Source organism: Arachis ipaensis, chromosome B3 (assembly GCF_059453495.1).
Source record: "Arachis ipaensis isolate K30076 ecotype BB chromosome B3, ASM5945349v1, whole genome shotgun sequence".
Taxonomy (NCBI): Eukaryota; Viridiplantae; Streptophyta; class Magnoliopsida; order Fabales; family Fabaceae; genus Arachis; species Arachis ipaensis.
Window position 1 is genome coordinate 144,247,417 of NC_142438.1, and position 14,496 is coordinate 144,261,912.

Sequence of the window (14,496 nt, forward strand, 5' to 3'; positions counted from 1 at the left end):
ATACTTTTAAGTCCCTGACCTTCACAAAACTTGGACGGATCAGTCCCTCCGTCCAAATGCTTCCGTCAGGGACTGATCCATCCAAATACATCCGTCAGGGACTGATCCGTCCAAGTTTTGTGAAGATTAGGGACTTAAAAGTATTTTTCAATGGTTAGGGACAAAAAGTCAGAGACCTATTTATCCTTTCCTCTAAAAAATTTATACACAACATAAATATAGTATAATAAAAGATAGAAAAAAATTTATATAAACAAAAAATAATAAAAATATTATAAAAATTAATAAAAATAAGAATTTATATCAACAATAGTTGTCATATGAATAAAAAATATAATAAAAATATAACATCAGAACACTAAAAAAATAACATCAGAATACTAAAAAAATAATATAAAAAATATTTATCATATAAATAAAAAATATAATAAAAAATATAAAAATTAAAATATGAAAGAGAGTATTAAAAATAATAAAAAATTAAAATATTTACCTTGGTAGATTGAAACAAATCTAAAAGATTTTGATGAAAAGAAGTGGAACAAAAATAATACATAAATAACTACTATGAAAGTTATATGGTTACTTGGATTTTTTTATGAAAAAGTATAGGATATCAACATATTATCTGCCAACTTATTACTAACAATAATTAATTATTATATTTTAAACACATATATAAAGAGACACATCCAGAAAACATATCTATAAAGACATTTCTATTAAACACAGTCATAAAAAATATATTTTTATTAGACACATCCACGAAGACACTTCCATTAAACACAATAATAAATAAGAGTTGGCAGAAGTTGGTAGAAATACTGTTGGTAACGTAGCAAAACCATTCTTTATAGAAGAAGATGAAAGGTAGGATTGGTAGAAAAGGAATAAATTTTTCAGCTAATTTCTCCAACAGTAATCAACTTTCTCTAACGTGAACGCATAAACTAAAATTTTTAACTTCACGTAAACGTATGTTTAAAGGTGAAAGTACTTCTGGGTTCAAAGTTTTAAAAAATTACCAAACATAAAAATGAAATGTTTAAAACACTCAAACGAGCTTCTTTTTTTCGGAACGTTACCCCAAATACACCATAGTGTTTGACTGGGTGTTAAGGTTTGTGTGTAATTATCAAATAGGTGTTTTCATTGACATTTTAAATTTATTGGGTACATTTGAGTTAGTAGTTACATTAACTGGTCATACCTCAATTAATAGGACGGCTGTATATGATTGATTTTAAGTATTTATTATTCATACAATTTGCAAGCTTTTATTCAAAGCTATGTGAAGACAAGTATATGCTTCTTTGCAAAAATTATGAAGTCGAACTATAATCTTTAAAATATATAGGCCTGGTTTAACTAATGACAACTTTTCAAAAACATTTGCTATGTTATGTTACTCTTGTATTTTTCTTAAATCATAATTTGACATCTCTTTGTCTGGTTGCAGTCAACAAACAAACTTGTGTAGTTTTAGTATCATTTTTATTTTGCTATCCACGATTAAGGAACAAAACAGGGTATGCCATTTATTTATGATTATGAAATAACTATGGGTAACTAATCTATTGTATATTCTTTTTCTAGTGGGCACTGATGGTACCTCTACAATGGTGGAATGCTCTGTTCATTCTGGAAAAAGTTTTCAGGATCAACTCTAGCCTTCACTTCTACTAGCCGCTTAAAGTTTTGGTTGAAATATTTGAGACCCCAAGATTGTGCTTCAATATAGCTTGTATTCGGACCATTCACGCCCAAATCAAGGTCCCTGTAATTCAAGTATGCTCGCCTTGGCAACTTTGACACATAAGGCGCCAAGTAATCATAGAGTGTTCTTATCCATTTTATGTCCTTAGTTGCATCTTCATTGGAATCCCAACTAACAGAATATTGGATTCCATATAACATACCCTTTCGGTGAGGGAATGGAGTTGCTGATTCTGGAATCTCACTCATTATTCCACCATATGGCGTCAGGATCATGAATTGTGACTCCTCCAAAACCAGCATCTTCCATAGTCCTTCTAAGCCAGTAGATGAAATCGATTCTGTTACGTAATCAGATTTTGTTTTGAAACTTGATGATGTTATGTTCCTGTTGAGCAAGACCTCTAAGGAGTGGTCCACTGAAAAACCTGCAAAGTAAAGAACAGATTGAATCCAACTCATCTCAGTGAAGTTGCTTCGCTGCAACCCGAATTCTGCGAAACTTTCCTGCATCAAAGGGAGGAGGTTCTCTGCGGTTCCAAGGTACATTCCCGTGAAAGAAAACACCACAGTTTTATTACCAAGTCGAGAAGCTGAATTGGAAACTCCAAGAACTGCATGAAGAAAGAGTTCTGCAGGAAGCTTTGGAGCAACAGTTTGCCACTTGGTGAAAATCTCAGAACCACCATCATCAAGATTCCTTGAAACCTCAAAGATGGTAACTGTTGATGGAACTTGGACAAGCTTGATCTTCCATGCTGTGATGACACCAAAGCTTGAACCTCCTCCACCTCTTATGGCCCAAAACAGATCTTCCCCCATTGCTCTTCTGTTCAGTATCGTCCCATTAACATTGATTATCTGCGCATCGATCACATTATCAGCTGCTAGGCCATATTTCCTGAAGATGGTGCCAAATCCACCTCCACTCAAGTGTCCTCCAATGCCAATTGTAGCGCAACTCCCAGCAGGGAAGCCATGGACCTTGCTTCTATTCGCAATTGCATAGTAGAGTTCTCCCAGAGTAGCACCTGATTGAACCCACGCTGTTTCGTCTTCCATGTTAATGGTTATGGACCTGAGGTTGAAAAGGTCAATGATGATGAATGGAACATTAGAGACATAAGAGAGGCCTTCATAGTCATGGCCACCGCTTCGAACTCTGACTTGGAGGTTGCTGTGTTTGGAACATCGCAGTGCTAGTTGGATGTGGAAAAGGTTGTGTGGAGTGACAATGAAGTTTGGTTTTGGGACTGAAGTGGCCAAGAATCTTGAGTTTCTTATAGAAGCATCCAAGATAGGTTCATAAGAAGAACTGGTTTTGGTGAAGACTATTCCTGAACTTGTGTTGCTGTTAACTCCTAGACCGGACTGAAAACATTGAAGGAAACTTTCATGGCTAGCCGAACCTGATGATGATGCAGAGAAAATTGAGATGAAAATTATGGCAGATAGGAGAACTAAGTTTACAACTGATCTAGTCATTTTGGTTTTCCTTCCTACCTTACCAATGCATTGCAACTCTCCTATTTATATAACCGTAATGCTACGGAGACAATAAAAAATTAATTACGTTTAGGTGAATAATGAGAGATACTAATAAAGAGTTGCATTTCAGATTCCCTAACAAACATTATATCTAATTAATTTAAAATTTGTTTACGTTATTTAAAAAAATGACGTTTTTCTACGTTTTTATGAACACAAATTTATCTTATTTAATATTTATTAATTTTAGCGATAATTAATAAATATTAAATAAAACCAATTTAGGTTCTTTTGTTATATGGCAACTCATGGACTGTTCATTTAAGGTTTACTAAAGAAATCAAATAATCATGGTGATCATTTGGACTAAAGAGTTGTGTTGGAAAATTATTATTATTGACGTCAAATTCCCTCAACAAAATAGTTCCAGATCCTCTGAATAATAGGAAAGAAAATCCGTAGCATTAACTTCTTCTGCCCAACCCTATTTTTCTTGTCTTCTTATTCCTATATCAGTTGAGCTTGCCTTTTTAATTTCATCGGTTCATTGCATCCCGCCAAACTATAAACTTTTGAATGGTCATCGAATATTAATTAAATGGATGTAATCACAATTATTAACAGAAATGACTGCTTAAAATATGATTTGTTACGGACTTAAATATTTATTTAAAATTAATAATACCGTATTTATTAGGATCATAAAATACGTGGCGCTCTAAGATTAAGATTACCTAACAATATTTGGTCAACGAAAGTGGTAAAGTCTAATGAGAACATGTTTCGTAGGAAGTGGCATACGACACTTTTGAGTTTAACCAATAATCGGGTTAACTTGGGAAGGTAAAGTGCCTTATTTCCACCATCTCTGCTTAATAAAATTCTAATTAAGAATTGAGAATAGTCAATATTGAAGTCCTAATAAGGTTTCTGTTCCAGAACAACTTGGTTATGTGGTGATTAGTGATTTGTTGCTTCTCCCTGTAAAGGTCCCGAAATGTGTCATTGTGGCTTGCACAATCCTATGTATAATTTGATCCAATAATCTTTCGTTTTCGTGGTTTTGTAGATTTGCGATTAGCCATTGACTCATTTTTGGACAGGCCCGTAATTAACAAATTAAAGTTCTAAATGTAAATGTAAAAGGCCGCATTATATATCATTAGTTTATTAATTATATATTCATAAAGAAAATGGAATCAAATTTGAATACATCAACTCGCAAGATTGGAATTCTTTAATTAGATATGTTTGAAAATAAACCCGAGTAAGCACCTACACAGGACTGTGTGTATAAGCATAACTATAGAAGAGCCAAGACGATTAGTCGTCAAAGTGTGGATTTAGCTTTGTAAACGCTATAAATTATGAAAGTCAACATAATTGTGCATCCAAAAATGAGTAGGGGCCACCAAAACGTATATTGTCATTAAAAATTTGTTATTGTTTTTTAATTCAATTTTAAAACAACAAAATAAAAATTAACCTCGAATTGGCTTACATTATTGAGGTAGAATAAGAATCCATTTATTTATTCACAAAACACTCCAAAAATTCTCTCCAATAAAAGCGCGCCCACGTGTGTATATATATATATATAACGAGGTTAGATATACAAAAATTAATTATTAATATAAAATATATTAAAAATAAATTAAATAATATATAAATATATAATAATTAATTTTAGTAGTTAATTTTAAGTATAAATAATATTTTTAGAAAAAAAAATAAATATTCAAAATATATAAAGATGAATTAGTCTCTTAAAAAAACTTAAATGTCTCATATTTTAAAAATTAAAAAACTTTTTTTATTTTTAATTAATTAATAACTTATTTATTTTTAAAATAAAAAATTAAAGACTTATTTGTCATTTACTCATATTTTTTATAGAAATCACAGATTTGGTTTTCAGTTGCGGAGTTAAAGTTATTTATTTGAAAAAGAGATAATAAAACCAATAGAAAACGTAGCACATTAATTTTCAGAAGATAGAAAACAAATTATATGTTAGCTATGATCATCAATGTAAGTACGTAACCTTCATGCACATACATATCCAACGTAACTTTCTCGATGCTCATCACTAGCCTCTGTCCTCAGATCTCATCTGATTCTTCACTCACCATGAAAATGAAAGAAAATTATTACTCAGACATTCTCATCATCATCCTGTGTACCTTCCAATCCACATCGATCATTTACTTAGTGCTACCTTACATCTGGATATGGTCAAAACCTGCCGGCCCAAACAACCTAATTTAAAATGGGTATAATAATAACTATGTTAATTAAAATAATAAAATTTTGTACTTAATATTAACTTTTTTTTATTACTATCTATTGTATTAATAGATAATTATGTAATTCTAAAGTTGTCATATTATCAAAAGATTAGGTTGATTTATTGGTTAACTCACTAGTTTGGTTAAACAAATGTCAAAAGTTCAAGTCTCACTTTTTTTCTGTATGCAGCAACTCATTGGTCAATAACAATTAACAAACTCATAAACAAAACTCCAATCTATAACAGATTAATTCTTAATTACTGAGTTGGGAGAAAGATAGTCTAAATTTTTATTTGGAGCTCATATAATGATATAACTTAAATAATTTATTTATAGTAAAAGAACTCCTTGCAATAATTAATCATTTTAAGGCCGCAACTTTCGGGAGTTATATCTATACACAGATAAAAAATATTTTTTATCCTCATTCGGCCTTTCTACAATTTCTTTTTCAACAACAATAGCACTAATAATAACAATAATATATTACCGAATTACAATACATATACATAGTTGATACACATGCACAAAAACATTAACTTAACAAATTAAAGCAGCTAATTACTTTTTATTACATCCTATATTCCTATAAAGATTTTTCTATCCTATTTGCGTCCCAGAGGCAAAAGAGAAGGTATACTTTGTTCGTTTCTAAAGAAGTTAAGAGGATCAACCTTGGTCTTCACATGTACCAATCTATTGAAATTATTCTTGAAATACTTAAGACCCCAAACGCTAGCTTTCTTATAACTTGTGTAGCCATTTTTGTTATTGACCCCAATGTCAAGGTCTCTATAATTGACATATGCAGCTCTAGGGGACTTTGACACAAAAGGTTCCATGTAACTATAAACCCTTCTAATCCAATTCATATGCCTTTCTGCCACGTCATCCCCCTCCTCCATCCAATACACTATATGCTGAATCTTACATATGTTCCCAGCTCTATGTGGGAACGGAATCTCAGATTCTGGAATCTCATCCATTCTTCCCCCGTAAGGATTGAATATCATGAGTGCATATTTTGCCTCATCTTCATAAAACAGAGGCCACAAACCTTCTAGACCTGACTCAGGAATTGGAACCGTCACATAATCTGATTTTCCTTTGAAATAAAACACAGAAGATTGAGTTCTGTTCAGCAACACTTGAGGGGATTCATTGCTTGAGAAACCACCCAGGTAAAGCACTGATTGGATCCAACTCATCTCAGAGCAATCTTGTTTAAGCAAACCCAATTCAGGGAAGCGTTCTTGCACCAGTGGAATGAGTTCATCCACAGTTCCAAGAAACATGGATTCAAATGTGGCTTGTACTGTTAAACTCCCTTGTTTATTACTTGATGATGATGAGTTCAGTCTCTGCAAGATGATCCTGATGGTTAGGTTGTCGTCTAGTTTATTTGCCACAAGGTGCCACTTATGAACAAGCTCCGTTGCGTTTTGTTCTAGAGTCCTTGCAACTCTGAACACTGTTACAGTTGATGGAACCGTAACTAGCTTTATCTTCCATGAAATTATTACTCCAAAGCTTGCTCCACCGCCACCTCTAATGGCCCAAAAGAGATCCTCACCTGCGTTTGTTAAATATTTGTATTATTTTTTTATATAAAATAATTTTCCACGTATATCTAAGGTCACATCATAGTTAAATAGTTATTCAAAAAGAATAGATATAAAGAAAAGTTTAGAAACCAGCAACTTTATTAAATTTGGGCCAACATATAACCATTAAAAGAAAAGTGAGTAATCTCACACCATTGGATAAAATCTCACACCATTAAAAACATCATTGATAGCTTAGCTACTTGATGGCTACAAATAACAAAAGTTGCTAACCCCTTACACTCCTCCAGATATAATTGTATGATTAGGTAAAATATAAAAAATACTAAAATACCATCAGAATTTATTAATTTTTACTATCATTTAACTATTATCTCAATTTTTTTAGTCTAATTTCTTTAATCTAATAATCCAACAGCATACTTTATCTTATATTTTTAAACACTGATAGCAAAAAACAATAAATTTCAATAACCTTTAACATTTTTTTTAAAATATTTTATACTTTCCATACATCAAAATTAAACTTATAAAATACAACATTTTTTTTATCTTCTCTCAACTATCACTTAAGTTTTAATATCAAAAGTGAAAAATAAGAGATGTGTATATAAAACTAGTGTTTGTAATATTACTCGACAATAAACTGATTTGACAATTTCATAAAAGATAGAATATATTATATAAAAGTTTAATTTTGATTTATTAATAAACAATATAAAATCAAGTATTTAATATATTTGTCTCTTTGAATTATCATTCACATGTGGTGTAAAAGATGATTACTCAATTATTTAATAAAAAATTCTATTTTTATTAAGTTGCTTCATAATTAAATACATATAAAATCAAAATTAAATTCATTAAATAAATGACAAGATGTAGCATTATAGTTAAATGAAGAAAAAAAAAAAACTCACCCATGGCTTTCCTGTCAAGTAATCTACCATTGACATCAATAATGTGAGCATCGATGATGTTATCAGCAGCGAGGCCGTATTTACGCATCAAGAATCCATAGCCACCGCCACTGAATTGCCCACCAACTCCTACGGTGGAGCACACGGCGGCGGGAAATCCTAGGGTTTTGCTTTTTTGGCTGATTGCATAGTAAAGTTGACCAATAGTTGCACCAGCTTGGACCCATGCAGTACGGTTATCTGCGTCCACGTGGATCTGACTCAAGTTGATGAGGTCAATGATGAGGAACGGAACTTCTGAAACGTATGAGAGGCCTTCATAGTCATGGCCGCCGCTTCGAGTTCTAATCTGCATGCCATGGCGTTTCGAACATATGATTGTGGCTTGGATTTGGGATATTTCTGAGGGTGTTACGATTACAAGGGGCTTTGATGTTGTGTTCGTTTCGAATCTGAGGTTTTGAATGGAGAATTGGAGTACGGATGAGTATGATGAGTTGGATTTTGTGTAAACAAGCTTAGATGTTGATGTTGAATTATTGGAATATTGATAAAGGCATTCCACCAAGTTTTCGTTATTGTTAGTATCATCATCAAGTGTGCTTGCTGATGAACATGTTAAGGATAAAGAGAACAGAAGAACAATGAAATAACAACTTATAAATTTCATTATATTTTGTGTTGAGAATACTATTGTGTGCTTTGTATATGAGTATCAGATTTATATAATAGTCAATACTAGGTAATTTAATTTGATACGTACCCAAAAGTGTGAATGAAGATTTATTTTTTTATATGATATTGAAGTTCAACACTACCTAAAAATAACATTATAATCAAAGTGTTAATATAAGAATAAAAGAGATTAAAAATCAATTTTGATCATGCAGTGGGAGACAATTCAATCACGTAAAAGTAGACAGATGGTTATTTTGAAAAATATATAGAATCCTCAAACTTGTTGAAAATTTGTTTAGACAAGTCTTGAACAATAAAGATATATATTTATTTCCATGGATAATATATATCTAAAGAAGCTTCAACTTAACAAACGCTACAATCAACTTATATCTCGCTCACACGCAAACTACTTGTTTAGACTTTAGACAAGTCGTGTAATTGAATATGTATGACTAACTGGTATGTTTACTGAGGCTTATCACTTTTGATGGAGCTTATCACTTTTGAAATTTGAAGGCAGGATCTACCTCAGATAGGACTACAACAAAGTATAGTTCATAGTTGTTTGTCTCTATTCAGTATTCAGGATTCCATTATTTAGTGTAAACTTCTCGGAATTATTGTAGTATTGCCCAGTCAAATTCTTCTACGTGTGAAAGTCAACTATGCTGATTGACATCCTGGAATAAAATTCAACCAATAAATAAATATCGTGCGTTGAATTTGAATTTAGTGTAATTGTGTCTTTTTAAATCAAAATCCTTCAGTCGGTTTTGTGACAAATATTGTAACAATTGAAAAGTCTTTGTGTAGAGTATACATTTTGTTTCTTAAGATTTTGAAAAATTTTAAAAATATTTTTTATGTTTATTTTAATTTCATCTTTAATGTTTTAATCTTTAAAGTTTTTTTAAAATCAACATATAGTCTATATTGTTGAGGCGATACAAGACATGTCTTTTTTGTTCTTTTATAATTTACATTTTCAAAAAAGAAACATCCGAAGTTTTAAAACATTTAGAACTCTAGAGCATCTATGATTCACATATGAGATAGTCTTTCTTATATTTACATTTAAAACGTTTATAATAGCAAATTCAATATGAGATTGTCTGTCTAATATGATTCACACATCCCATGTGCACTTATCAATTATACTGAGCAACATAATGGCAATAAGTTTTCTCTGTTTTAGACCTTCCAACCTAACAAATTGCATATAATTGTTAGTAATTGTTCATAATTATCTTAAGCTTTTCCTATCTTTCTTCTAAGTAGGAGTTTATGCGCCCTCAAAATTGTTGAAGCAAGCCGGATCACAATGTTTATCCAGAATCATCACCAACTTGTAAGTAATGATTATCTGCATAACCATTTTATGATCACGGCTAAGAAGCTAATTTGGGATTTCAATTAAGAGTTAGCACTGCCAGAATATTCCCAAGCTCTTCCACTCATTTTGATTCAGGATAAGAAAAATTTAGGACACAGTAAACATATTTTTTCATTTTTATAAATAACCATCTTGAAGCTCTCAAGGTCCTCATGCAAAATATATATTAGGCATTGAAGTAGCCTCTGAAATAATATTGTTATGGAAGAAGGACACCCTCCATACACTGATACACAGAAGCAAATGAATAAAGCAGCTTATTTGATTATATATGCTGCTGACATTCCAAGATTTTAGATCTTACATTATCTATTTGTGACTCTTTGACACGAGTGAAGGTATACTCTGTTCATACCTGAAGAAATTAAGAGGATCAACCTTGGTCTTCACATGTGCCAACCTATTGAAGTTGTTCTTGAAATACTTCTCACCCCAAACGCTAGCTTGCTTATAGCTTGTGTAGCCATTAATGTTATTGACCCCAATGTCAAGATCTCTATAGTTGACATATGCAGCTCTAGGGGACTTTGAAACAAACGGTTCCATATAGCTATATAGCCTTCTAAGCCAATGGATGTTCCTTTGTGCGGCTTCATCCCCTTCTTCCTGCCAAAAAACTAGGTAAAGAACTAAGCACAAGTTTCCAGATCTGTGTGGAAATGGAAGTTCAGACTCAGAAATCTCATCCATTCTGCCCCCAAAAGGAAACAATTGCATAAATACACCTTTGCCCTCATCTTCATTGAACAGTGACCATATTCCGTCTAACCCATCTTCAGGAATGGGATGTCTCAAATAGTCAGATTTTGCTTTATAATTAGTTTGCACTGAAGTTGGATTTCTTTGCAGCAAATAACTAAGGGATCGAGCAACTCTAATCATGAAGACAACCGATTCGATCCAGCTCATCTCGGTATAATCTTCCTTGACCAAACCCAATTCTGGGAAGCTTTCTTGCATCAGGGGAATGAGTTGATCCTTACCTCCAAGAAACACGGCTTCAAATGTGGCTTGTGTTGTTAACTCTCCCTTTTTACTTGAATTCACCCTTTGCAATATGAGATTAATGGTTATGTCCTCATGAATTTTACTTGCCACAAGCTGCCACTTAAGAATAAGCTTAGTTGCATTCTGTTCTAATGTTCTTTTAACTCTGAATACTGTTACGGTTGATGGAACTGAAACTAGTTTGACCTTCCATGCTAGGATGACTCCAAAGCTTGCTCCACCACCACCTCTAATGGCCCAGAAAAGGTCCTCACCCATAGCTTTTCTGTCAAGAAGCCTTCCCTTCACATCAATCATGTGAGCATCAACTATGTTATCAGCAGCAAGGCCATATTTACGGATCAAGAATCCATAGCCACCGCCACTGAAGTGTCCACCAACTCCTACAGAGGGGCATACACCCGCTGGAAAAGCCAGAGTTTTGCTTTTCTCATTGATTCTATAATAAAGTTCACCTATAGTCGCCCCGGCTTGAACCCATGCAGTTCTTTTTTCTATGTCCACCTCAATTTTTCTGTACTTTATGAGATCAATGACAACAAATGGAACTCGAGAAGTATAGGAGATGCCCTCAAAGTCATGGCCACCACTTCGGGTTCGAATCTGCAAGCCATGGCGTCGGGCACAAATTATGGTGGCTTGAACATGGGAAGCATGCCGGGGTGTCACAATGACAAGGGGTTTAGGGGTTGTTTTGGTGGCAAATCTATGGTTGTGAACAGAATACTTGAGTATAGATGAATAGGAGGAATTGGTTTTGGTGTAGACAAGCTTAAAGATTGATGCGGAGTTATGAAGTTGAAGACACTGAAGGAAGTCTTCTTCAGTATGAGACACACAAGACACGAATGAAAATAAAAGGACAATTATGAAAACAGTCAAATGTGGTCTTGGGTCCTTCATTTTTGTTGGTGTCTGTGCACCAGAGTTATTGCAAATTCAGAAACACCACTCTACTGCTTTTTAAATTGACTGCTTTGTCCCAAAATTTAGCACTAATATCAGCTGAATTTTTCTAATAAGAAAAGTGAGCAACATAAATGATCACATGTGTTGTATAAACACAAATGACCTCTAATACCGCTTTTTACATGACATTGTGAAATCCTGTTACCTGATCAAACAATATACTTCTTTTTCTATTTTTAATTTTCCATCAGCTTTTGTTTATGACACGCTTATGCTTCCTGTGAAGGGACATTGAGAGCTGACTGCACTATGGAGTTAGTGGTTTTCTTTCCTCTCTGCCATTCTTACGAAATTACCGTCCAAAATGTGTAGATAAATAAAGTTAATGATAGCTAATGCATAGTTGTATACTAGCACAACTGCGAATAGGATTGGGTAAGCATAATTGTATAGACAGCTAATAATTAAGAACTTGAACAGTTCTGAGAACTTATAAATTTCAATTATTTGGTAGAAAGCTATATGCATTATTTAGTCACGTTCATCACGATGTTGGATCCAGCATCAGCATGATGCTGAAGAGTGATAGGAGCAAAATTTGTACACCACTAAGCAGAAAAGATTTATATAATTAACAGCGAATGAGTGGCATTAATCGATGAAGGAGTAGATAATTAGAGAGAGGACAAACACAAACTACCCCACACTGCGAAATCCAGCCAACAGAGTTGGTTAACGTACCTTATCAAGAATCAAGTTGGGCCAACCCAAAATGATGGCAAAAGAGAAAATAAAGAGTAGTGTGGCCTTGAGTGGGGGAAGAATGTGCCCACTGTGAACAAGGAAAAGAATAAAAATAAATAATCTAACCATGATAATGTGAGAGTTGGAACTGTTATTCAAATGGAGTGTATTTTTATCCTTTAGTGATCTTTTCAGGTGTTAATTTTTACCTTGTTCCTTTGGTTTTTGGACTTTATGATCTACTATCTTCGGCTTCTCTTACATCTCTTAGCTATCAAGGGGGAAAAAGAATGAATACCTTCCATGAATTCATCCAAGTAGCTATTTTCTGAATTTCTTCACCCCAAACTGCTCAGCCACCCAACTTTCACAGCTGCAAGACTTCATCTGCAACATAAACCTACATCAGAAACTTCGATTCATTCATTAACAACACAAATGTCAGACAAGTATAGCAAGTCTTGCTCATACAAAAGTAAAACATAAAGATGATAAAGTAAACACAAACGATATCGTTATCCTTTAGTGACTGAAACCGAAAAAAAAACACATAGCCCTCAATAAATTTTGAATTAGGACTTATTAATCTGAGAATTTCACAAAGAATATGTAATATGGAGTATAGACATATATAACTCACAAGTATATAACTTAGAGAAATAAGTGCCTCAACACAACAATTGGAAAAAGATAATATACATAATAAAAATATTCTAGAAATAAAAATTTGTACACCACTTTTTCTCTATTCCAATTATCTACAGTAGATAAGTATATTAAATTTTCAAACAAAAAGACAACAAAAATAAATAATATCTTATTGTTATATTATTGAAGAAGTTTCTTAATAAAATTTTTTAATTGACAAGATAAATATAATCCCCTGTTATACAACTTTTGAATGATACCAATACAAGACATTTAAAACAAACATAACTCTTTATATGGACCAAAAACAAACAAAATAATGACAAAAACTTAAAATAAATGGTTATTGAAATATATTTGGACCTAAATCAAACTTCTATCTATAAGGGTCAAATCTAGAATTGACCATATTTGCAGAAATAAAAGAATAATCAAGCATCATTATTATTATTATTACGGTCAGTTAGCTTTTTGTTTTGTTTTATGGGTTTTAAAATTGGTCAGGTTATTTGTTTCTTTCAAATATATGACTAAATTCAATCCATTTAATGCTTCAAAGGAAGTTTAGACTAATTGAGCACCTCAATCATACAAGTGATAATATCGCTTTTGGCTTTTGCACCTCAATCATATTAGCCCACATCTAATCATTCTCTATAGTTTTTTATTATTGAAGGACTAAACTAATGACAACTTTCTTTAGAGTGCTAAATTTATATCACCTATAACTTTTGGGTATCAAAGTGATCGTTTGCTAATTACTCTTTTTTTAAGACAAGAATTTCATTGAGACTGAGGAGGAAAATCAACATTTAAAAAAAAAAACGAAAAACAAACTTGATATTTCAAGTAATTACACACTGTCAATAACTTGTCTTTGTTAACTTGTCTTTGTTAATACTGAATTCACTTGGCTCCCGCAATTAAATAATTTAGAAAAGATTGCATCAGAAATTCAGATTACATTAAAAAAAAAAGAAGATAAATAAATAAATAAATAAATAACTTACAGCTGCATTCGGTAACTGAATTAATGGGTACGATCAGAACATCACTCCAATCTTCTTTCTTAGACAGTTAGACATGGTTTTACTTCATCAGATTGAAGCATCCTCTCCAAAACCTGATCAATG

At 32.6% G+C, this 14,496-nt stretch overlaps 2 protein-coding genes and 1 pseudogene across 4 annotated transcripts; all 3 read right to left on the minus strand.

Moving 5' to 3' along the window:
- Positions 1-1,512: 1,512 nt before the first annotated feature.
- On the minus strand, positions 1,513-3,221 carry LOC107631532 (berberine bridge enzyme-like 26 pseudogene; annotated as a pseudogene). The gene has a single exon (XR_015907037.1). The product of XR_015907037.1 is annotated as a berberine bridge enzyme-like 26 pseudogene (transcript).
- Positions 3,222-5,938: 2,717 nt separating this feature from the next.
- On the minus strand, positions 5,939-8,973 carry LOC107634724 (berberine bridge enzyme-like 28). The gene is made up of 2 exons (XM_016338148.3): positions 7,981-8,973; positions 5,939-7,068 (listed from the first exon to the last, which is right to left on the minus strand). Exons 1-2 carry the CDS (start codon positions 8,648-8,650, stop codon positions 6,101-6,103), a joined length of 1,638 nt encoding a protein of 545 aa, XP_016193634.1. The 5' UTR covers positions 8,651-8,973; the 3' UTR covers positions 5,939-6,100.
- A 1,167-nt stretch (positions 8,974-10,140) lies between these two features.
- Positions 10,141-13,416, minus strand: LOC107631531 (tetrahydroberberine oxidase). Of its 2 annotated transcripts, none has more exons than XM_088508743.1 (2): positions 13,356-13,416; positions 10,141-13,102 (listed from the first exon to the last, which is right to left on the minus strand). In XM_088508743.1, exon 2 carries the CDS (start codon positions 11,963-11,965, stop codon positions 10,364-10,366), a length of 1,602 nt encoding a protein of 533 aa, XP_088364869.1. In that variant the 5' UTR covers positions 11,966-13,102; positions 13,356-13,416; the 3' UTR covers positions 10,141-10,363. The 2 variants fall into 2 exon arrangements, with proteins under 2 accessions (XP_088364869.1, XP_016190487.1); XM_016335001.3 differs by lacking the exon at positions 13,356-13,416 and having other exon boundaries at positions 10,141-12,803; positions 12,925-13,326.
- Between the last annotated feature and the right edge of the window lie 1,080 nt (positions 13,417-14,496).